A 23,398-nucleotide genomic window follows, 5' to 3' on the forward strand; every position below is an offset into this window, starting at 1 on the left:
TATTAATACTTAGGCCTCTGTTCTTCAAATACAGAATAGCATGCACAAGCCCTGTGACTGTTTCAACTCAACAAAATTGGTGACAACTATTCACTGGTTCTTTTATAGAAAAGTGCCATGACGAATTAAAGTCAATCTGCCTAATTAAAAGTCAGTTTAGCTTCGCAGTTAACCATTGATCATTATTAACTGCTGCATTCCCATGGAATGCCTCCACCAATCAGAGTCTGCTTCCCAACCAATCAGCACTCTCCTCTGATACAGTATATGTATTGGGTTTCCCTTTACGGCAATTCTTGTGAATTGTCCTGATGAGTGCAAAAGTGAAAAACTTCAACAAAATGTCTTTTTCAGCAATGCTTAAAACTGCTCATCTTTCCACTGTAGATGCTGTGAACAGAATTGAAAAAAGTCCTTCAGTTTTTGACTTGTCTGTAAATTTATACCAGATAATATTTACTGGCTCACATGCTACTTAATCTACTTAATTTATACGGTGAGTTAATTGTGAAATAGTGGAACAACTGTATATTGATAAGGTTTGAATTGCAGTTTCAACGCAACTTCATTTCCACAAATTTTGCATGTGCACAATGTGTTGTAAATGTCATTTATCTTTGCTACTGTCATCACTTGATAACTGTACCAGCTCCAAGCTTTTGATGCCTCTGCCCACGTAGACTATGTTAAATCTTCTGACAGCCAGTTGATGAATGAAGAAAGAGACCAAAATCTCAGCTTTAGGTTTTACACAAAGTAAAACATTGCAAATGTATAACTTCTAATTCTATAAACCCAACCCGTGTCAATAAGTGTCTCTTTATATGAGCTCAGTAATTGTAAGATAAGTATCAATATCTGTTTACACTTGACTTTAATTTATATGATTAGTACTGTTGTTTAAAATGACCTTAAATTACATTCTTGACAACAGAGGCAATCCTTTAACTTTATAGGATGAGAGGGAGATTTCATTGAAATGGACGTGGACTTAATACACAAACTTTCAACTTTCGGAAGGGGTGTAAAAGTGGCTAAAAATCGATTGGCTGCCTGTTAAATTCCTAAACTGATTGGTGTTCCACTATATAGACAGGGAATTAGTACTTTTGTGTATGCACACTCCTTCCTGCACCTGACTGAGCATGAGCATAGAAAGGAGGTCAGGCGGGATGTGTAACAGGTAGATGATCCATTCTAGTCTGCTTTATGCCTTATTGAAAATTTTGTGCAGTATGCTACAAAGGATTGCATTTGTACTGTTACGTTGAGTTCCTTGATCTTTTATTTGTGCATATCTAGCTAAAACACTATCCTCCTACAACATGGAACTGCAGTTTGTGCTTTGTATGAACTTAGCTCAGTGGTATGTTTGTGTACTAACAGAGCAAGCAGTAAGTCATAACTCAGACTGTCAAACAACCTTGAGAGAGAGCAGATCACGTTCAAAAGTCCTCAGCAATGAGATCCAGTGTTTGAAAGTGGAGAAAAACAAGCAGGTAACTTCTTTGTGAAGCAACTGTGACAGCTAAGTGTAAAATGTAAATGCAAGATATTATTACGTGTCGTATTGGCAGAAAATTTTATCCTTTTCAGATGATTGTAAATTGAGTAAAAGTGGGAAATCCAATAAGGTGGTAATAGTTCAGCACAGCAAGTGACTTTTGCGGCCTTTAAACACATACTAAATTATTAAAATGCTTTGTGACGTATCAGTTATATTCTAATAGTCAATAGAAATATTTCATTATGTAGATGTTACATTTCTGTGTCTTAATATGTATTTGCACTTTGTAACTGGAATGTATTGTTAAAGAACAATATCTAATAGTTTCATGTTTCTTGAAGGTTGAATACCCTTTGTTATTGAAATGTATTTAATTTTAACTTGATCTCAGGTATTCCAACTTTTTGGAATAGCAGAAAAAATCATGACTTGCGCTGTAAGAAATTAAACAAAATTTATTTTAAAAATTACAATTATATAATTTAAAGACACCTCCAAATTATGTTTTTTGACCAACGTGACTAAATTGTCATTCGGTCTCTGTATCATGGTATGTGTTTGTGTGATGTTTTGCTGAATGACCACAGAATCTGTATATGACTCTGTAGTAAAGTCAAATGAAATTTGTTCTTTCAAAATCAAATTGAGATATAAGAATCAAACCTTGAAAAGACCCGATTAAGTCAGTAATGTTTCCTAAAACCAGAACCAGATATTAACACCGCTTCAAAAAAAAAATTACCTTGATGTTCATCTATCCATTTGCTTTGCAATAAGAATATATTTGCAGAAATATATAAAGCAGGTGGCACAGTGGCTAGCACCGCTGCCTCACAGCACTGGGGCCCCAAGTTCAATTCGATCCTTCCGTCCAACTCGTCTGCACTGACCAGACATCCCAATCTGACCTAGTCACATTTGCCAGCATTTGGCCATTATCCCTCTGTTCAAATTTCCATCTAGATGCCTTTAAAAGGTTTTAAAGACCTGAGGGATTTTTGTTTCGTGCAGAGGGTGGTGCGTGTATGGAAGGAGCTGCCAGAGGAAGTGATGTAGGGTGGATGATTACAACATTTAAAAGGCACCTGGATGGATATTTGAATAGAGGGATAATGGCCAAATGCTGGCAAATGTGACTCGGTCAGATTGGGATGTCTAGTCAGCACAGACAAGTTGGACTGAAGGATCTGTTTCCATGCTGTATGATTCTGACTCTGTGAATACCATTATAAAATAAGTTTTAAAAAGGTTTCTTTTTAAGTGAAATAAATCCCACATTGTTATCAACTCTTTGTTTGTCCAACTGCTCTTATCTCTCTTTACGCTCTATCCTATCATTTACTCCCTACCCCATCCCCGTCCCCTTTTTTCTGCATATAAAACTGACGTTTTCCCAGCCGCCATCAATTCTGAGGAAGGGCCACCGGACTCTGTTTTTTCCTTCACAGATGCTGCCAGACCTGCTGAGTTTTTTGTTTTTGTTTGAATCCTTCATCTGACTTGTTCATGTTAAATAAATCCTGTGCCATGTTTCTGTAAACTAGTGTCTCTTTACACTGAGTAAAAATGTAGAAATAATGTAAAATTGCACGTGCTTGGGCAGACTGAAGATGGTGCTGTGACATCTTAAGACACTACACAAATATAACCATTAATATGTCAGTAATTGTGCTGAATAGGATGATTTATAACCCATCAGAATTGCAATGTTTCCATGGTAACTAAAAGCACGAATATAGGAGTACCTGAAATTATTTCAATACATCTCACTTCAAAGCTAAGAATAGGTCCATTGTTAATCGTATGCAGATTTCAAGAAAATTTGTGAAACCAACAGATAATAATAAAAAGAAATACCACAGCACTATACCCCTGCACTAACATTATTCTTTGATTCTCCACATAAAATTAGGTGGGAACGATGGAAGTAATCTGGATTTACACTTTTGTATGTCATGATTTTCTTTCTCCAATCTTAAGCAGAATTCACCTGTCTCATGGCATAGAAACAGTTCTTCAACTCCTTGATTGTCTGTCCAATTATGCCTCCTCAAGATTCATCTTCCCAAATTTGGCATAATTTAACCTTGGCAGACAACCTCTGCCTTTTTAATTAGATACCAAAATAGATTAGGTGCTTATCACAGTGTGCATGTATTCCTTTTCTTCTTTTGATTATTGGATGATTTTCTATCAATGTTTCTGGGGCCATGGGAAGGATAAATTCAGGAAACAAAATAATTCATTTTTGGAGGGCTCATGAGGTTTTCTTAGAGCACTTTTTAAACTTTGAATGTTTCGTTTTTATCTATGTGGTGCAGTCATGTAGAAAGTAACGTGACCTATATTTGAGTTGGTATTTTAAAGGTTTCCTTCTCTGAAATAGCTATGGTAGCACAGTTGCCAGAGAGAGAGACTGTGTGTGTATTTCTTAAAAAATAGTCTTTTAACTTGATATCTATAAGATGCTTTTGTTAATTTTTCACAAATAAATTTCCCATGTTGTGTTTTCAAGATGAGTGTTTTTTCCATTTGCAGTTAGCTTTAGAAACATATCAAAATATGGGAAAATACAAGCACAAAATTTAGTTTGCTTCACTCTTTTTGCTTAAATCCCAATTGTTAAACTTTATTACAACACTACCAAATGGTAAATGATTTTAATATTCATATCTATACTAAAATGGATATTTTTATTCATAAATTGAGCCCTAAATTAATGAGAGCAAAATTAAGGAAAACTAAACACGTTACGGTCAAGGGTTGTAGCTGTGAGGCATTTAAAGAAGCTCCATTTACTGGGACATCATTCCCTCAGGTAAATTCTCCAGTTGATTAAGGATATTTCATTAATTTTGGTTTTCAAAACAAAAAGCTGTTTATGCTGAAAACTGAAGGGTAGGGAGTAGAAATTTATTTTAACCTGAGCTGAAGATATAGTCACCGACATTGTAAATGTGGATTGGGTGAAGGTGAAAGGAGTGAATAGGCAGTAAACATCTTAGGGAGCATCAGCAGCATGGAGAGATGTGCAAGTGCTACTGTCAAACCTGTAACCACAGTGGAGCTGTTCCTGCACTTGAAGTGATTTGACAGTTCTGCAGACCAGAGCATATGCAGGTGAATAGAGTAGCCCAACTGCTGTTGAGGGACAAAAATACAGTCTAACTCACATCCTCGCCAACACCATTTAACTCTAGCCACCTCAGCTGGACAACGTACATCTATCTGATCACTGCTCCTGTTTTAGTAGACCATTGTTGATTTGATGACATGGTACCTACCCGCCAAGTTACTCCACTTCCCCTCTCACCATCCCTTCACCTTTCCGAGGTGCAAGAAGGACTTGGAGTGCCTTGACGGGTCTGGTGAAAAGAGCTTGGTTCCATCACCATTCCAGTGCTCAGGGCTCATGTACCGGTGTTGTCTTCTGATGAGAGGCTGAATACACTGAGTCATACTCTCTGGTGTTAGAATAATTAGAAAGTGTTTTATTCAGGGTGTAAATATTTTTGGAACACTTACAGGCTAGTTGCTGCGAGGCCATTTTTCCTGCATGAAAAGTGTACAACCCATAGTCTCCGGATTAGGCATTGATCAATTAAGAACAAGATAAGGAATTTCTTCACTTGGAGATTTGTGAATCTTTGGAATTCTTTATCGCAGAAGGCAGTCAGTTAAAAGTTTCAAAATAAATAGTTTGGGATTAGGCAAGCAAATGGACTTTGACCTCAATCATTTGTAATCTTATTGAATGTGATCTCAATAAATGGATGAAATAGCTATGTAGTCCACTCCTATTCCTATTTATGATATTATGTTTTTACTGACCATAATATTTCACAGTAAAGATAAAGACCATTTGGCCAATTAGGCTTTACTATCAAATAACTAATCATTCAGTCCCATTTCTTTGTTCATCCTATTAAACATGTGTTTATTCACTTTCCCCTTTTTCATTCTGGATTACATTTATAATGCTGTGACTGGTGGGACTTTGCAAGTTTTTTTTTTATATATGAAGACCCACAGTGTGGAAACAGGCCATTCAGCCCAACAAGTCCACACCAACCCTCCAAATAGCATCTCACCCAGACCCATCCTCCTATCCTGTAACACTGCATTTCCCATGGCTAACGCACCTAACCTATGCATCCCTGAACAGTATGGGTAGTTTAGCATGGCCAGTCCATCTAACTTGCACATTTTTGGACTGTGGGAAGAAACCAGAGCACCCGGCGGAAATCCACACAGACACGAGGAGAACCTGCAAACTCCACACAGTCGCCCGAGGCTGGAATCGAGCGCGGGTCCCTGGCACTGAGGCAGCAGTGCTAACCACTGAGCTGCCATGCCACCCCAAAACTTAGCTTAAAAAATGTTTTGACTATTTCAGGTGTCTGGCACTTATTTGGTTAAGCTGCCTGGCTCAAACTATTGTTGCGGGTAAATCACCACAAGTTACCTTTAATTCAGCTACTTACTAAGAAATCGCACAGAAATGAAGTGCTGAAAAAATGAATTGAACTTTATTGAACGTAGCAACTAAAGTAAGAACCCTCAAGTAAGCAAGTTAAGCCTCACGGCTCAACTTTGTTATTACTTGATTAATGGTGGAATTTAGCTATGATTCCAACTAACAGTGTCTGTCTCTGGAAGTGTCCAGGGTTCAATCTTTGTGCAATATTGTTCTCAGAAGTTCTGCAGCTGAATTGTTCTGATGTTGGATTCTGATACGGTTTTTTTCATCTTTCAGGTCTGTGATGTGATATTATTGATGATTCTTTAGATTCCTTTCATCCAAAATGTTGATTACTCATTTGGAGTCCTTGAGATGCATCTTGCTTCCTTATCAGAAGTAATTTCTTTGTTCCTTGTTACGTTTGGCCTTAACTGTCTGTTTGAAGACACAGCTTTTCTGTGATTTGACTCCTTAAATTCTTCTGCAGGGCAGTAATTTATCTTTGTGGCATGAGGCATCCAAGTACCAAGGAGGTGTCAAAACAGTTTTGTTTACGTAGCCTCGACTCCTTATTTTCCCAGACACAGCTAATTGCTTTCAGTTCCTGTATCAGTTTGTCCTTGTCCCTTCATTGTGTATTCCAGGCAGAGTTATTGCTATTTCTTTCAATATATGAGCAGTTATTAGAGGTCTGAAGTTTACACTATCAAACTGTACAAATAGGTGGCTCTGAAAGGTGCATCGAAAGAATATTGGCAATACTTATCCAGCAATAGCCCGGGATGGCCATTAATATTATGAATGGAAAGTTGAAATAGTTTAAATACTTGTTTACAGAGACTGGTCATTGGCATTCAATAAATTGGTTAGGTGGGACAGTCTTGAACGTCAATGAAACCTAACCCTGAGTAATATTTGATCTCATGGCATTGGAGGTATTATGTTAGTTGAGAGAACAGGCTGAGTCCCGCAGCAGACCAAAGCGGGCACGGGCTGAGTCCCGCAGCAGACAGAGAGAGCACGGGCTGAGTCCCACGGCGGAACCAGCACGTGCAGTGTGGCCTTGTGCTCTGGAGCCTGCAGGCATATCCTGTGAGCCCCAGAACACTGCGAGCAATGAGCCCGGAGCAGCAGAGGGAAGAAGCCCTGCAACAGTACATGGGAAGCAGCCCCAGAGCAGTGCACAGGCAGCAAGTCCTGGATGGAGACCGGTGTGAGGGGACAATCCTTACCTTAGAACTTAGCGTAGAACACTGTAATGTTAACCCCTTCATATTTTCCTACTTTTAACTTATTTTCAACTCTGTAATTAAGCAACTACTTCTATTCCTCTGCTGTATCCAAGAATTGTACCTAGGTACCTGTACCGAAGATGTCGCCATAAGAAGGCAGATGTCGTAAAAGTTTTTCACTGTACTCCTACAATGGAGTACACGTGACAATAAAAGGATATTGTATTGTTAGTTATTTTGGGAATAGAGAGGAAAATAATGTCTAATTGGCAGTTGCATGTCCAGGCCATGAAATTGAATTGACAGATTAGTATTTCATCCTGTCCTTCTGTACTATGCTAGCCCTACCCAATTGTGTTCCTAATCAAGGTAAATACACAGATTCCTTTGGGATGTATTCAAATTTGGGGGTTGGTTAGCTCTGTTGACTGGATAGTTAGTTTGTGATGCGGAGTGATGCCAACAGCGTAGGTTCAGTTCCTGCACTGGCTTAAGTTATTGAACCAAACTGAACCATCACCAGTTGTCCCTCTAATGAGAGAGCAGCTCTGTGGCCCAGTTGAACTATAGTGACTTTATCTTTACCTTTTACTCAAATTCGCAAGTTTTATGCTAAAGACAGTAGAATGAGATCAGGGTTAACAGGCTAGTTGATAAAATACTTCCTATTTTGTGAACTCTGATATTGTAAGCTTTAATGATCTGACCCATTCATATGTTTGGTGACAATCTTTGATAGTGTAATTATTTTCTTTTATCAAATTTTATTCATAGATTTTGGTGTCAGCAACACAAACTGACTTGTTATTCTTCAATTATTTGGAAACTAGGAAGACCCTAGAGAGTTCACGTTACTTCCAATGAATAAATTACAAATAGGGCATTCTGTTCAAAACTGGACAAACTACGTTACTTGACGTTAGTCATTTAGACTCCAAATGGACAAGAATTTGTTTCCGGAAATATGCAAAAGAAATTGCAGTGTGAGAATGGTAATGACTATATGTGATATGAATACTATATTAGGTTTAAACGATTGAAGTCTTCCTAACTTTCAAAAGGAAATTCCCTTCTGTGAAGGAGATAGGAATAAAACAAAAGTTATGTCTGTCTAATAAATGTTCAAAATTTTATAAGGGGTTTTGATAGATGTGAAGAAACTGTTTTTTACTACTGGCAGGAAGATTTGCAGAATCCCTACAGTGCGGATCGAGGGCATTTGGCCTGTTGAGTCTGCACCGATCCTTTGAAGAGCATCCCACCCAGAAACCCCCATTCCCACACCCCACATTTATCATGGCTAATCCACTTAGCCTGCACAACCCTGGACCTAGAGGCAATTTTATATGACTAATCCAACTAACCTGCACATCTTTGGATTGTGGAAGGAAACGGGAGCACCCATGCGGAAACCCATGCAGGCTGCTAACCAAAATGTACCAATTTTATGATCAGAAAAATCCAAGATGTTTGGTGTTATAATTTTGAACGTTTTGCTTGAATGGATGGAGAGACTAGAGGTAATGGTAATTTTTGAAGGGGTATTTAATATCAAGTTGTAAAGGAGGAATCTGCAGGGTTGTGGAGAAAAAAGCAGTTTCAGATCACAGGTACAGACACAGTGAAGTGGATGGCCTCCTCCTCCTCCTCCTGTAGTGCATGATTTTGTATATCGTGGGGAAAGTATTTCTTGTGTTTTAATTTGAACCTTCCACTGGTCTGAACATTGACTGAATGTAGATTTGAAATTCATATGCACAAACCTGAATTGTTGTAAATGCAAATTTTCTTTCAAATTACTTGCTTAAAAACCTATTTAAAAACTCTATTGTGCAATTTTAAAGAATTGTAAAACTTATTGATTGAAGAGCAAATTGTGCTAGATGTGATTTGATTGGAATTACATCCTGGTAACTCCACTCTGCACGACACCATTGCATGTTTGTAATTACCAGGTGTCATCTACATACTGATTATTTTGTTGTTGTGTGAGTAATGATTGTAATTATAACTGAGTTTCAAGTTCCTTTTTACTCAAATCCTCTGCTATTAATGTGTCAGTGTGACTATCTCTGAATCTTACTGGGGTGGCATGTTTTTTATGTTGTATGCATTCTATTTGAGTAGTTGGTGGAATGAAGGCTGGACAACATTTTGTTTTGTTTTCAAGACTGTAGAACAAACTTTTTATAATGTTTCATCTTAGATTGATACATGATTAATAGCTGTGCCCAAGACTTGGCAGTTAATTGTATTAAGCTGAAGATGACAAACATTTTCTAACGTTAACCCTTTATAATCTCATCCATTCTAAGGATTCCCTGCCCAAGATTTAATATTGCTGTAAACTACTACAGATTGGTGAAATGTATTATTCTCAATTATTTGAGGCACTTAAAAGTACAGAAACCATGTAACTTTTGAGCATATCTGGTTCACAGCTTAAACAAATTTTGTTTTTGGATGTTGTTTTGTGCAACATTCAGTTTCTAGGATCTAGATTTTCAAATATCAGGGACCACCTACTATACACCATCAATTATTGAGAAATTGAAGTGATCATGTAAAATGAGATCTGGGTTTTCCTGATGGGACCATTAAGACTACAACTGGTACTGAACAATAAAGGAAAGAAAGGAGTTTGCTTGTAGAATTTTGGATAGTTTAGAAACTACAGTTTAATTTAGTAATTGTATTCTTCAAGAACTTGAAATTGCTGCCTTTGGATAATATTAATTCCTGTTTCCATTGAAAATCAGGAAGACCCTTTGATATGGCCAATAAATGAAATTAATTTACGTATCACATAGTTTTGAATTTATTGGTGGCTCAATCTAATAAGTTACGCTTTACAATTTTATTTTGTAAGTGCAGGTAATGTGCAGATTAGGTAATGGCAATAGAAATCACAAAATAGGTTGAATGACCTTATTCATCATCAACTGTCTTGGGTCAACATCTAGAACGACAATCACTGCTTCCTAAAGCAAATGTTTCTTGTGCACAACAGTATCATTGCTTTACAGCCATGTCTGGAAGTCCATTCAAATCTCTAGAAAGATTGAGAATAACTACTTAACCTCAAGTTTAAGTATTCATTTTTCTAAGCTGGACCCTTCTTTCTGTGTTCTATCAAGATGGTTTATTATGAAATTATATTCTATGCCACCTTCTCTGTATTGTTTACTAACTGTTTTATATGGCTATTTTCTTTCCTAGCTGTTTTCACCTTGAAAAGAGTTAAATAGATAAGTTTCTTCAATCTTCCATATTTAGTCCTCTAATATTCAAAATCATGGCATGTCTGTCAACATTGTTTTATATTTCAATGACTAATGTCTAGTGCTCCGGTTTCCTCCCACAGTCCAAAGATGTGCATGCTAGGTGGATTGGCCACGCTAAATTGCCCGTAGTGTTCAGGGATGTGTAGATTAGGTGGGTTATAGCGGGGTGGGTCTGGGTGGGATGCTTTGAGGTTAGGTGTGGACTGGTTGGGCCGAAGGGCCTGTTTCCACACTGTAGTGATTCTATGATTGTCTTCAAGGTGCAGTTTGTCTATATTTCATGTTCGTAGTTTAGTGTTATAGCTACGCAGTTCAGCATACAGTCTACATAACCCTGCGCCCCTCTTCAAAAATAGGCTCATTTCGTCCAGCTATCCAACCCTCCAAGATGTCCATATTTCTCTAGTTATGGCCTTTTTCCCATCACTTATTTTAATTACTCCACAACTAGAAACTGTGCCATCAGCTGCCTCGGCCTCAAACGGTGGAATTTCCTCCCTTGACCTCTGATCTTCTCTCTCCTCTTTTTGAAAAAAACCTTAAATCTTGCATCTTTGGCAAAGCTTTAAATCATCTAACCTAATGTCTTATGTGGCTTGATGTTCAACATTGTTTGACAGCACTGTGAACAAAGGCTGTATATGTGCAAATTGTTGGTAGTTAAACATTATGCCTTCTAAAACCTCGCAGCATCTGCGGTTTCCCTGTAATAATTTCAACCATCTTTGTAGAATACTTGTCACCCATTTATGCATAGGTGATATTTTACACTCTTAAATATAGTAAATTTATATATATATAAATACTATTAATATGCATTCAAGTATGGCTTTTGTTTTGTAGTTCTGCATGTGCCTTCTCAGATACTGCAACCATTTCTCATCACCATCATTGTTACATCTTTGAACTAGAGCACTTTACATTTGAGCTACTGAATTCAAAAACTATCCCTCCACTTGCCCCCTGCCCCCCTCAGTTCTTGCTCCCATCACAGCACAAACTGCTTTCAAGTATCAGTCCTGTTACAAAACATTAACCAGTCTTTACTCTGTGAATGTCTTCACTTTCAAACCTTTCATATGGAACATTGAAACAGTATGTCAGAAACCGTTTAACATAGGGCTTCTGTAGTTCCTCAAGTAATGTACAGATTTAGACTTTTTTTTTAATGTGCTTCTATTCCATATTTGCAGGCTGCCTTTTGATCTCTAGGTAGCTAGTGGAAAGCAAGAAAAAAGCCCATGCCATGTTTTACAGACCTTCATCTTTTGAACTCTGATAGTATTGTTGGACTAATATCAATATTTGATGAAAATACAAGCCTACATTATTTCATATCCTATCGGTTTCAAATTTTATTTTTGAAATTCACGAGTGGGCCCTGTATTTTCTATCACTACATTGTTGAAAATATTTTTAAAGCTGCAATGACTGTTTACTCATAGAAGTATTGATATTTGTAAACTTCAAGATTTTATTACATTTCAGTTTTTTCATGAATTTACCTTGAGCTTTTTCTGAGTAACTACTTCTTCAGCATAGTAATTGCTGCTCAATTCTATCTCTAATTCATTTGTAGTTCCTGAACATGATGGGTGTAATTGATCAACAAAAGGAGGAATTGACACGAAGCAGTAGGTCAGTGAAATCTTTTCCATGTGAAATGTTATTTTATAGGATTTACTCAAATTAAGCTTTAACTTCTCTGTCTGGATCTTGGTCAGTTCAAGCGTAAAGCATTCTGTGCGCTAGACGGAAAAATGAAAAACCAAAAACAAAATAGCTTTGTACTTTCTTAAATGGTCACAAATATCTGATTTTTTTAAGGAACTTAGTTGGGGTGGTAAGGGGAGGGAGATGGGGGCAGGTTGCAGGTTTTTTCAGCTGACTGCTAATCTGTATTCCGAGCAATAGTAAAGGTAAAATCACCATAGTTTTACTGGACCATTAAACTGCTCTCATTGGAGAGAAACAACTGTTGGTAGTTTAACCGAAGGATCAACACACTTCAGGAGAGGGGAGAAGCTGAGAAGGAGAGTCCTTCATGGAATAGTTACAGCACTGGCCATTCAGCCCTCGTGCTGGTTCTCTCCAACAGCAAATCAGCTAGCCCTACTTCCCTACCCTTTCTATAACCCTGCAATTCCTTTTTCTCTTCAGGTGTTTATCATATTCTCTTTTGACGTTGGATCTGTCTCTACCACACTCTCGGGCAGTGCCTTGCAGATCCTAACCACTCGCTGTGTGTTTTTAAATAAAAGATTTTCATCATGTAATAAAACTAAAAGTAGACCAACTACCCACATCTGTTAATTTTTTAAAAAGTTTACATTTGTTTTATTGCTTGTTCTTTTATTGGAGGAAATTGACATACAGTGTAAGAATAAGTCTTTTATTTTAAACTAAATCTATAACAGCCATTCTATGTTCAACTTTAATCCAACTTTAATTCTTGTCTTTCTGTAAATTTTCAATGATTTGGCCACCTCTAAAGTGAAATTGATATTTGGTGATTTTTAATGTATTTTCAATAATTTTTTCTCCTTAGGAATGCTGCAATGCAAGTTGGACAGCTACAGGAAGCACTAACTGAGAAGAGTTCTATCATCAATTCTTTGCGAGCAAAGTAAGATTTATTTTGTCTATGGGTGCTATAGTGTTTGAAAGTACTACAGTCCACTTGCAGGCATGTTTTTCAAAATTTGCTTGAAACAGATCAAATTCATTTTGAATCAATGTGTCAATCCAGTTGATATTGGACAGAAGCATTTGCAGTTATCTTATATTCATTGTTCATATTCTGTTCATTTCTACACTGGAAAGACTAAACATGACTGCAGAATATCTCCATTTTGACTCTGTGTGACCTTGGAAAGGCTGCAGCTTTTCAGTTAAGTTTTCTGTTCCTTTTGCAGTCTCCTTTGACAACAGACCATTCCTGTTGTTTCATTGCAATGATTGTCCTGTTTAAAATTAATGTTTAACATACTTTACATAACTTGAAGTACAAAATTCCTACTGTTCCTGATATATGGAATTATACAGTCATACAGCACGGAAACAGACCTTTCTTATTTATGTATGTGTCCAAATGTCTCTTAAATGCAATTATAACCGCCTCTACCACTTACCCTGCCAGTTCATTTCAAACATGCATCACCCTCTGTGTGTAAAAAGTTGTCCCTCAGGTCCTTTTTAAATCTTTCCCCTCTCATCTTAAACCTATGCCCTCTAGTTATGGACTCCCTTATCGTTGGAAAAAGGCCTTGGCTATTCACCTTTTATATATGCCTATTGTGATTTTATAAACCTCTATAAAGTCATCTCTGATCCTCTGACGGTCCAGGGGAGAAAAGGCCCAGCCTATTCAGCCTTGCCTTATACCTCAAACTCTCCAGTTCCAGCAACATCCATGTAAATTTTTTCTGTACCCTTTCAAATTTAACAACATCCTTCCTGTAGCAGGTTGTTTCTCTTCTGGAGTGATTCATGCTGAGAAGTTAAAAATAACACCCTAGTTATTTCTCAGAAATTTGGTTAGGCTAATTACATTCTCCAGTAAATGACCAAAATGTATAATTTTGCCAGTGTGATTTCACAGCTTTGCAAGCCATCTATTTTAATGCAAGAGTTTGCTTTTTCTTTCCAAATATAAATAGCTTATGCACTTGTGCTTCTGTAGTGGATTGACTTGAGAAAATCTTTTGGAATGAGTAAAGTCCATTCTGACCATCAAATGTCATTCTTTTCATTCCTTACTTTTCTCACCATGACATCTAAATTTACTTTGCATTACTTAATAGTTATGTTTCAGTCTTGCTTGGTAGCTTATTATTTGAGCATAAAGGATTTTTTTTTTTTTTTTTGCTTTTTCCATAAACTTACTTTTAACTAATTCACATTTATGTCTTCTGTTCCTATGCTTCTTCACTGTGTATTTGAAGTTGTAATCTAGAGTGTTTTCTATCATTTTACACTTGAAGGCCCCTTTTCTTCTTCCATCCCATTCACTTAAGCTTTACATTCATTGAAATGTTTAAATCTTTCTTCATAATTTATTCTTTTGAGCTTGGCATCGATTTTGTTACTGTATTCTGTAATCATTTTTATGTCATATACATATAACAGGAAAGACCAAAGTACAGCAGCCTAAATGTGTTCTTCCTACACGTCCTTGGATTCTTCTGGAAATTTTGGTTTGCTCCAATACAAATGCATTGAAAGTGAGATGTTGTTACTGGGGCTAGGAGACTTGCTATTGTTAATTGGATTCCATTCATTATGCACATATATCTTACAGTTTTAAACTGTGTGACATTTAAGCGTACCAGTGCTAATTTCTTTCATTTGCTATGTATTTCAAGTTGCTTAATCAGTATAAATCAGTTTGTTGCATTCTGTTTCATTACTGCCTTAAATAGATTTTCCATTTTATTCTGTTCTAGAGTGCAAATGACAGATGCTGCTTTAACATTATCAGAACAAAAGTCAAATAACCTGAAAGAGCTCTTAGAGAAGACAAAATTGGAAAATTTTGCATTAAAAGAGAGACATTCAAAGGAGCTTAAGAAAGAGCAAGAGGTAATAATGGTGCCTTTAAAAAACATTCACTGTGCGATTTGAAAGATTTGGAGCTGTTGGGGATGTTGTTATCTCCAGGTAATTGGCCAGCAGACGATATACACGGGATAAGATGAGCAATTGGCTTCATAGTCAGGGATCTTGTGGTGCAGTGGCAATGTCCTTACCACTGAGCCAGGAGACCTGGATTCAGGTCCCACCTGCTCTAGAAGTGTGTAATAACATCTCTGAACAGATTTATTAGGAAAAATATTTTGAAATTAGTTTCTTTGTCCTGTAAAACTTTGAACAATACTATGTACATTTTTGTACAAAATAACTTCCAGCTGAGTTGTGAATAGTCAGATGGATCAAGTGGCCACTTAACCCATTATTATCTACTAATTCTTGAAATGGATGAGTTCAAATCCCACTTTTGTCTTTCAGTGAAATGTTTAATGCAGCATTCCTCCTTTATATTTGAACACTGACTCAGGTCTTACTCTGCAGTGGTAGTGTCTGTACCGCTGGGCCAGAAGGTCCACATTTTAAAACCCTCCTCACTTCCCTACCAGGAAGTGATAGCCACAGAGGTGTGCCCTGACAAATTTAAAATAGTTGGAAAAAATATATTCCATTGAAAAGGAAACATTCTAAGGGCAATAGGTAAAGAACAGACAAGTTAAACTAATTAGATAGCACTTTCAAAGGACTAAGCTGGCCTGATAGCCTGAATTGCCTCCTCCTGTGCTCTGCTTCTAGTACAAAATAAGCCTGATCACAGTGACCTGAGGCCTCAATGTTTGAGAGCATAGTTGTTTTATTGTTCTAAAACTTTAGAACCGCAGTGAAAAATTGTCATGTTGGCACATGGTGTGTGTATCAATTAAATGCTTGCATTTCAAATCTGATCATGAACTATAACCTTTCCCACTTGAACAGTACTTTAGATTTATTTTGTGCTTTTAATTGAACATTTTAATGCATTGGGTGCCTGTTAATTGGCACAAATGTAAAAATCAAAACCATTTGGAAGGGATCAAATTTTCAAGGTTTCTAGTGGGCGGAAACATTCCAAAGATTGTAATGCGTACTGTGGTTCCTGCAGCTGCTGCTACAGCTGACATTTTCAAGTGAATTCCGAAAATATGCAGCTGGAACACCTGTCTATTTCCTGCTACAGAGTATTTTTAAATTTACTGATCAGGTCCAAGACATTTTTGATGTACCCCATGTATATTGAGTGCACTGAACATTAAGAAGCCTAACCTGTATTTTTTTAGAGGAATCACTACTAATCTCTCAGAAAATGTATCTGAAAGTGGTATAATTGATTCTTGGCCTTTTATCCTAACCAAAAATTTATAAACTGAAGAAATGTGTTTTCCCCATCAGGAAGCATGTAATCGAGAAGCAAAGCTGGCTAGGGAGTTAAATGCAGCAAATGGAAAAAACATGGAACTCAAAAACAAGGTACATATCATCTTTCCATCAGATTGTCTACAGGTATGAGAAATTAAGTTTGCATGTTGGATGTGTTATGGAATACATCTATTTGGCTAGGATGTTCTTGCAGACAAATAAAAATACCGTTTTCATAATTGAGACATTCTGTTAACTGTTACTGTGCAAAATTTGTGGAACATTTAAAACTGTGACACTTTTTTTTTTCTCACCACTACCACCTCCAGCATAGCCAGCAATGGCCACATTTTGTCCACAAATAAATTTTAAAAAAAAAAAAAAAAAATCCTCTTCCTGAAATAATTAGTTGCACTAAATTATATTGGATCTAGGATTTTTGAAGCTTACACTTTATTACATAAATTACGTGCAAGTTTACTCAGATAAGACCTTTTCCTGGCTCTCAAACTTGTATTGCAATGTTCAAAAGGGAAAGTGAGAACTTTGGAATGTGTCCCAAAGTGTTCTAAGGAATCAAAAACATTTTTAGCTAGTTATTGATATTCCAAGCTCTAGTTGTTGTTCCTAATTTAGATTCAGGTGGAAGATGGAATAGGGAATGAAACAACATGGGGAGCAGAACTGAAAGATGTGATTTAGGATTGTTTTGTTTGCTTGGTGAGTACATGAAGATATTAATTTGGAACATATTGTCAATGTGAAATTAAATGTTTTGTATCTCTATTTGTTCTCTTTTAGGCTTTCAGGTAATAGAGTCATAGAAGCCCCCAGCACAGAAAACGACCCTTCCGTCCTCGGAGTCTGTGCCAGTCAAAAACAAAGCACCTAATGATTCTAATCCTATTCTTCAGAACTCACTCCATAGCCTTGTATACCTTGGCATTGCATGTTTATGTCTTAAATAATAAAATGTTATGAGGGTTTTTGCCTCTGCCACCATTACAGACAGTGAATTCTGGGATTCCCACCCTCTGGATAAAATAAAATTTCCTTTCAACCCCTCTAAATCTGTTGCCTCTTACCTTAAATCTATGCCCTTGGTCATTGATCTCTCCACCAAAACAAAAAAGTTCCTTCCTGTCTACCCTATCTGTGCCCCTCCATATTATGCTTCTCAATCATTACCCACCGTCCACTGCTCCAGAGAAACAACTCCAGGTGCTTTTAAGTACTTGGTTAATGCCTGTATGCGGTTGATGGGGAAGGACAACAATGTGTTATCTGAGTTTTTTGTCTCTTTGGTGTGTATCCATGAGTTGCTCCACACTTGCTTTCTATGTTAATTGCGCCCATGAATAAGTTACATTTCTGTAATCCACAGGGTCTCTTTCATTTTTCCCTTCATTATCACCCTGTCATCTGAGTTGCCAGAAACAAAATGTCCATGCTTTACCCTTTTTTTTTCTGTCCAGACACCAATTTTGTGACACTGAAATCTTAAATCACATAAATCATTGTTCTTTTTTGGAAAGTCAAATATATTTTGAAGGGCAAATTTCTTTCAGTTAGCCATTGAAGCTTGAAAAGAAGAGTATATAATTATTGAAACAAATGGAGTTGAAAGTACCTGTTTTCAGCTGTTATTGTGCAAGATGTTGAGAAAGGATGCAGCTCATGTCCATGGTCAGTTCTGAGGCACGAGATAGAGACCTGGCTTCTCATGATGATTTAACTCCATGGATTTGGAACCTCCACTAATCTTTTAGATTGGCATTTCCTAAATAATGCTTTTTGTGCCTTCATACGGAAGATTTAAAACTTTCTAAAAGCAGTTGCATTGTATCCAAAGATCTTTGTCAAAGGAAAATACACCAATTGTCTGCATGTAAAACTAAATTATTGTTTTACTTCAGTCATCAAAATTTATATTTGTCAAAACTGCTTCTTCTAAATAATGTAGCAGTGCAATGATGGTGCATAGTCTTCACCTACAATGTCACTCCCTGAATTTATAGCAGATGTTTATTTTGTATGCTTGTCAAACAGATGGATGAATTGGAGCGAAGATGTAAAGTCCAGCATGATCAGATTTGCCACCTGAAACAAGAATTGGTCAATGTGACTGCTGAGATGAAGCAGAGAATAGTCCAGACTGAGGGTAATCTAACTTGAATCTTGAGAGAAATAATTGGAGAAGTTGTATTTTCAGTGTCTTTATAAAAGAGATTATGGTTATCCATGATTGTATATAATTTATCTTCTGCTTTTTAGTTTGTGAGGCAAGTGCATAACAAAACTTCTTCGTGGTACAAGGTAAAAATAGGTGCATATTGAAAAATCCTTTGTGGCCTATCTATAATTCAGTAAGTCCAGTGAAACACAGATCTATCTCCGCACCTAGCTTAAGAGTTCCAGCAATGCTTTCCTCTTTCCTTATACTTGTAAAAGGAAACTTTCATTACTGAATTTAAAATAAAACAGACAACTATTTGTTCTCTAACCTTACTAATTACTGACCTGATGTAACTCAATATTTTCTGTGATCTAAATTTGCTTTAAACTTAACGTGAAGCATTCAAAGACCTTCTCTGAAGCTAGTGAGTTATACAGTCCCAACCTGTGTCAGTGTTAGAAATACAAATTCCTTTTAAGGGTCACGGTTTTGTAATCAGCATGTTCAGAGGTATTATTATACATAACAACAGGAGCAGGTGGGACTTGAATCCTGGTTCAGAGGTAGGGACCCTATCAGTTTACCATAAGACCTCTCCCTTTAAGGATCAACCTATTTTTCTAATCAATCTGTTCATAGATGTTATTACACACCTCTGGAACAGGTGGAACTTGAACCCAAGCCTCCTGTCCAGGTATAGGGACACTACTACTGCAGCATAAGAGGGTCAACCGCTTCAGAGTTAGAGAACAGATGATGCTCATTGGATATTTTATTGTGGTACAGTGGCAGTGTCCCTACCTCTGAGCTGCAAGGTCTGGGTTCAATCTGCTCTTGCTCCACGGGTATGTAAGAATAACTCTGAGCAGTTTGATTAGAAATATATCCTCGTGCAGTGATAGTGACCCTACCTCTGAGCCAGGAGAGAGGGGCTCAAACAGAATGGAACTGGGTGGAGAAATAATTCCAATTCACTTGTTTGCTTTCTAATTGACCTGTTCAGAGTTTTTATAACACATCTCTGCAGCAGATGGGACTTGAATTCTATCCCATTAGTTATGTTACATGGTAGTTTAATTTTTTAAAAATGAACTTGTTTCTTCATTACTGCCTTCCTCTCTTGTGTCTGCATTCTTTCCCGGGTGCCCTTAGAGAGGGAGCTCATGTTGTTCACCAATAGTTTTGATGCATTTAGGGAGAGGTGGACACTGCAGAGCTGGTTGGCATTATTTTCCCCTCCAGTTCCATTCTGATTTAGCCCCTCCCTCTTTCTCTACCCTTTTCTTCTTGTTCTTGTTGCAGTGCCTAGGTGGGCAGGGCTTCTAATTTTTGTTTAATTCAGTAAACAGGTAATTTAGAGGTGGGTCACAAAAGAAACTTGGTTCTTGTGGTGCAGTGGCAGTGCCCCTAGCTCTGGGCCAGAAGGCCTGGGTTCACGTCCCACCTATACTAGAGGTGTGAAAATATATGTCTAAACAGATTGATTAAAATAAGCAGACCTGGATTCTTTGGTAGAGTGAGTGATTTAGTGATGGGTTGTTAATTTTTAAAAAAAAAAAAACATGGGTATGGCTTTCTGTTAGAAAGGTGAAACAAGAATGAGGTGGAAACTGGTATTTGTGCTAAACTATAAGATTTAAAATCTCTAAATCTCGAAGTCTTTTGCTGCCTGATTCAACATTTGGATATCTGTCTGTTCAGCATCTGCTCATGAAATAACTGCTATTAATGGGATGCAGTTTAATATCTTGCATGTTAATGCCCATTTTTTACAAACTTGTCCCCATTTTAAAACTAATCTGTGGAAGAATGAATACCAGCAGTATGCAGCACTCAATTTATTCTAAATGTATCAATCCTGTAGGAATTCTTGATCCAAATCAGTTCCCATACTGGTGCCCTTCAATTCATCAGATATATGTACATATTCTCCTCCTGCGTGTTTATCACAGAAAGATGTGACACAAAAGCCAGGTTATTATGATTGACTTCAAGTAGCATGCAAATAATAGATCAACATATAGAGTCATAGAGATATACAGCATGGAAACAGACCCTTCAGACCAACTTATCTGTGCTGACCTGACATCCTAAATAAATCTAGTTCCATTTGCCAGCCTTTGGCCCATATCTCTCTAAACCTTTTTCTATTCATATACCCATCCCCAGATGCCTTTTAAATGTTGTAATTGTACTTACTCTGCCAGTTCATTCCATACATACAGTGCATGAAAAAAGTTGGCCCTAAGGTCCCTTTTAAATCTTTCCCTTCTCACCTTAAAACTATGCCCTCTAGTTTTGAACTCCCCTATCCCGGGGAAAGACCTTGTCTATTTACCCTATCCATGCCCCTCATGATTTTATAAACCTCTGTAACGTCACCCCTCAGCCTATTTAGCCTCTCCCTGTAGCTCAACCCTCCAACCCTGGCAACATCCTTGTAAATCTTTTCTGAACCCTTTCAAGTTTCACAACATCCTTCCTATAGTAGGCGGGCCAGAATTGCATGCAGTATTCCAATTGTGGCCTAACTAATGTCCTAGACAGCCACAATATGACACCCAACTCCTGTACTCCTTGCACTGACCAATAAAGGCAAGTGTACCAAATACGTTCTTCACTGTTTTGTCTACCTATGACTCTGCTTTCAAGGAATAATGAACCTACACTCCAAGATCTCTTTATTCAGCAACAGTCTCCAGGAGGAGTGTTACCATTAACTGTATAAGTCCCGCCCTGATTTGCCTCTCCAAAATGCAGCACCTCGCATTTATCTAAATTAAACTCCATCTGCCACTCCTCGGCCTATTGGTCAATCTGATCAAGATCCCATTGCACTCGGAGGTAACCTTCTTCGCTGTCCGCTACACCTCCAATTTTGGTGTCCTCTGCAAACTTGCTAACCACACCTCTAATGTAAGTCATTTATATAAATGACAAAAAGAAACCATCTCAGCTTTGATGAATTGGTATACTTTCAGAATTTAAACTGAGAGTAATTACATAAAATCATTGTTCAATGCAAATAAGATTTTGCATGTTCGCAAATACAGCTGGCATATTTGCGGGCATAATTCAATCCTGCCATCCATTGGCCTTGCTCTATGAATCTATGAATTGTTGAAAAGTATTGTTCAATGTGCAAAACAAAAATCTGTATAAATGATGCAGTGTATTTTCTACATTCAGATTCGGCAGTAATTTCGTATATTCTGATTTTTTTTAATGTTGTATGTGTAGTTATAAACTAAAAATGGAAGAAAATCTAATTTTTATACCTGGGTAGTCCAGTAACAAGAAGAGTGGATTAGATTAAAACTGAAAGAATAGGACATAAATGACAACAACATTACTATTCAAATTTACTAATGCTTCAGCTGTTCAATTGCTGAACAACCTAACAGCGGATATATAACTGTTTTAATATTGGTCTCAGATAAATGCGACTGGATTGCGTTAAAAATGCAGGAAACAAAGTATAAAGATTCTTGGATCAACAAATCGGGAGAGGATTTTAAAATTCTTTTCGAATTCTCTAACATTTATTGTGCCGTGCGTTACTTCCTTACAAAGTCATTTGCCTGATAACTATCAACTTAGTAGATTCTTACTTTGGGATTGTTTCAGTTTATGGGCAGTGATTGATTAACATGCTGTCCTGGGGGGAAAAAACCTTTACCATTTGTCTCCACCAAGTGCTCCGTTCAAAGATATAGCATGATTAGAAACAGAGCCACCCTCTTTTTTTACTATTTACAATTTGGTAATTTCAATGTGTGGATTTTGTATTGTTACAGAACTGTTGAGGATGTGTAATATTAATTTAATATAGCACTCTTAAAACTAACAGCAAATGAATATGGGCAGTCTGATTTGAATTTGTACTTGGTTCCTAATGATGAAGCAACTGTTTCTCAGAGTAATAATTTTAAATAAATCCAGTTGGATTGTCAATGAACAGTGTGTGCCACAGGTTATAACTTTCACAGTGAAATTTAGTTTTGTTTCTTTAAATATCGTCCTATCTTTAGCTGATGAAAAGGTATACAAAATCCTTATGATTATTGCAGATAAAACAGTAGATTGATTTTACTTCCTTCATTAAATATGATGCTTAAGAATTGACTTAGTGTTGAGTATGTTTGGGGAGGAAATAAAAGCTTATGATTAAGTAGCTGCCTGAACCACCAGAAGAAAATCTCAGTTAAACAATGTGGAAGGCACCTCTGAATTAGCTAGTTTGATGAGATTGAAGTGACTGCACAACCATGTTCACAGTAATAAGGATGGCCTCTTTTAAACCTCCAGGTCCACAACATTCAAACCAGATGAAGCAGTGAAGGAAAAAATAATTTTAAGTAGAACTGAATTGCCTAAACTTAAAAGATTAGATTGCCAAGATGTGAATTATTTGTGATCCATTGGCTTCTTCAGTTGGACACTCCTGCCAAAGTGCATCTTCACAAATTCACTTGCAGGATTGAGGGTCTGGAAAGAAGCATCCAAATAGATGCCACAGGCCAATCCCAAGGTTTACAGTTATACTCATTCTAGATTAGGAATTGTGATGGGACAGGGATTAGTAGTTTGGAGTGGATGAGCGTCCCGTGCTAACGTGAAGATGGGAGAAATGTGTAAAAAATTTGTACATCGGAATTCAGGTCAGACTGTGCATGTAAGAGTTATAGATCATTGACAGTATCAGGCTGCGGTTTGGATAGGAGCCAGAATGAGCTCTAGGTCAATGAGTTGAAACCTAAGTCTATTTCTAAGATGGTGGCCTCCAGCAGAAGATTCCTATCCAACTCTCTGATT

At 37.2% G+C, this 23,398-nt stretch overlaps 1 protein-coding gene across 2 annotated transcripts in view; it reads left to right on the top strand.

The window, feature by feature from the left end:
• lrrc45 (leucine rich repeat containing 45) overlaps positions 1–23,398 on the top strand; it is a 59,749-nt gene that overhangs the window by 15,000 nt on the left and 21,351 nt on the right. For both annotated transcript variants that reach the window (XM_020530312.2, XM_048611022.1), the window contains 6 exons: positions 1,387–1,499; positions 12,065–12,123; positions 13,034–13,111; positions 14,931–15,066; positions 16,441–16,518; positions 18,457–18,568. In XM_020530312.2, the coding sequence (XP_020385901.2) occupies positions 1,387–1,499; positions 12,065–12,123; positions 13,034–13,111; positions 14,931–15,066; positions 16,441–16,518; positions 18,457–18,568 (576 nt within the window). The remainder of the gene's footprint in view (positions 1–1,386; positions 1,500–12,064; positions 12,124–13,033; positions 13,112–14,930; positions 15,067–16,440; positions 16,519–18,456; positions 18,569–23,398) is intronic.

The sequence above is a fragment of the Rhincodon typus genome, chromosome 23 (assembly GCF_021869965.1).
Source record: "Rhincodon typus isolate 14 chromosome 23, sRhiTyp1.1, whole genome shotgun sequence".
Taxonomy (NCBI): domain Eukaryota; kingdom Metazoa; phylum Chordata; class Chondrichthyes; order Orectolobiformes; family Rhincodontidae; genus Rhincodon; species Rhincodon typus.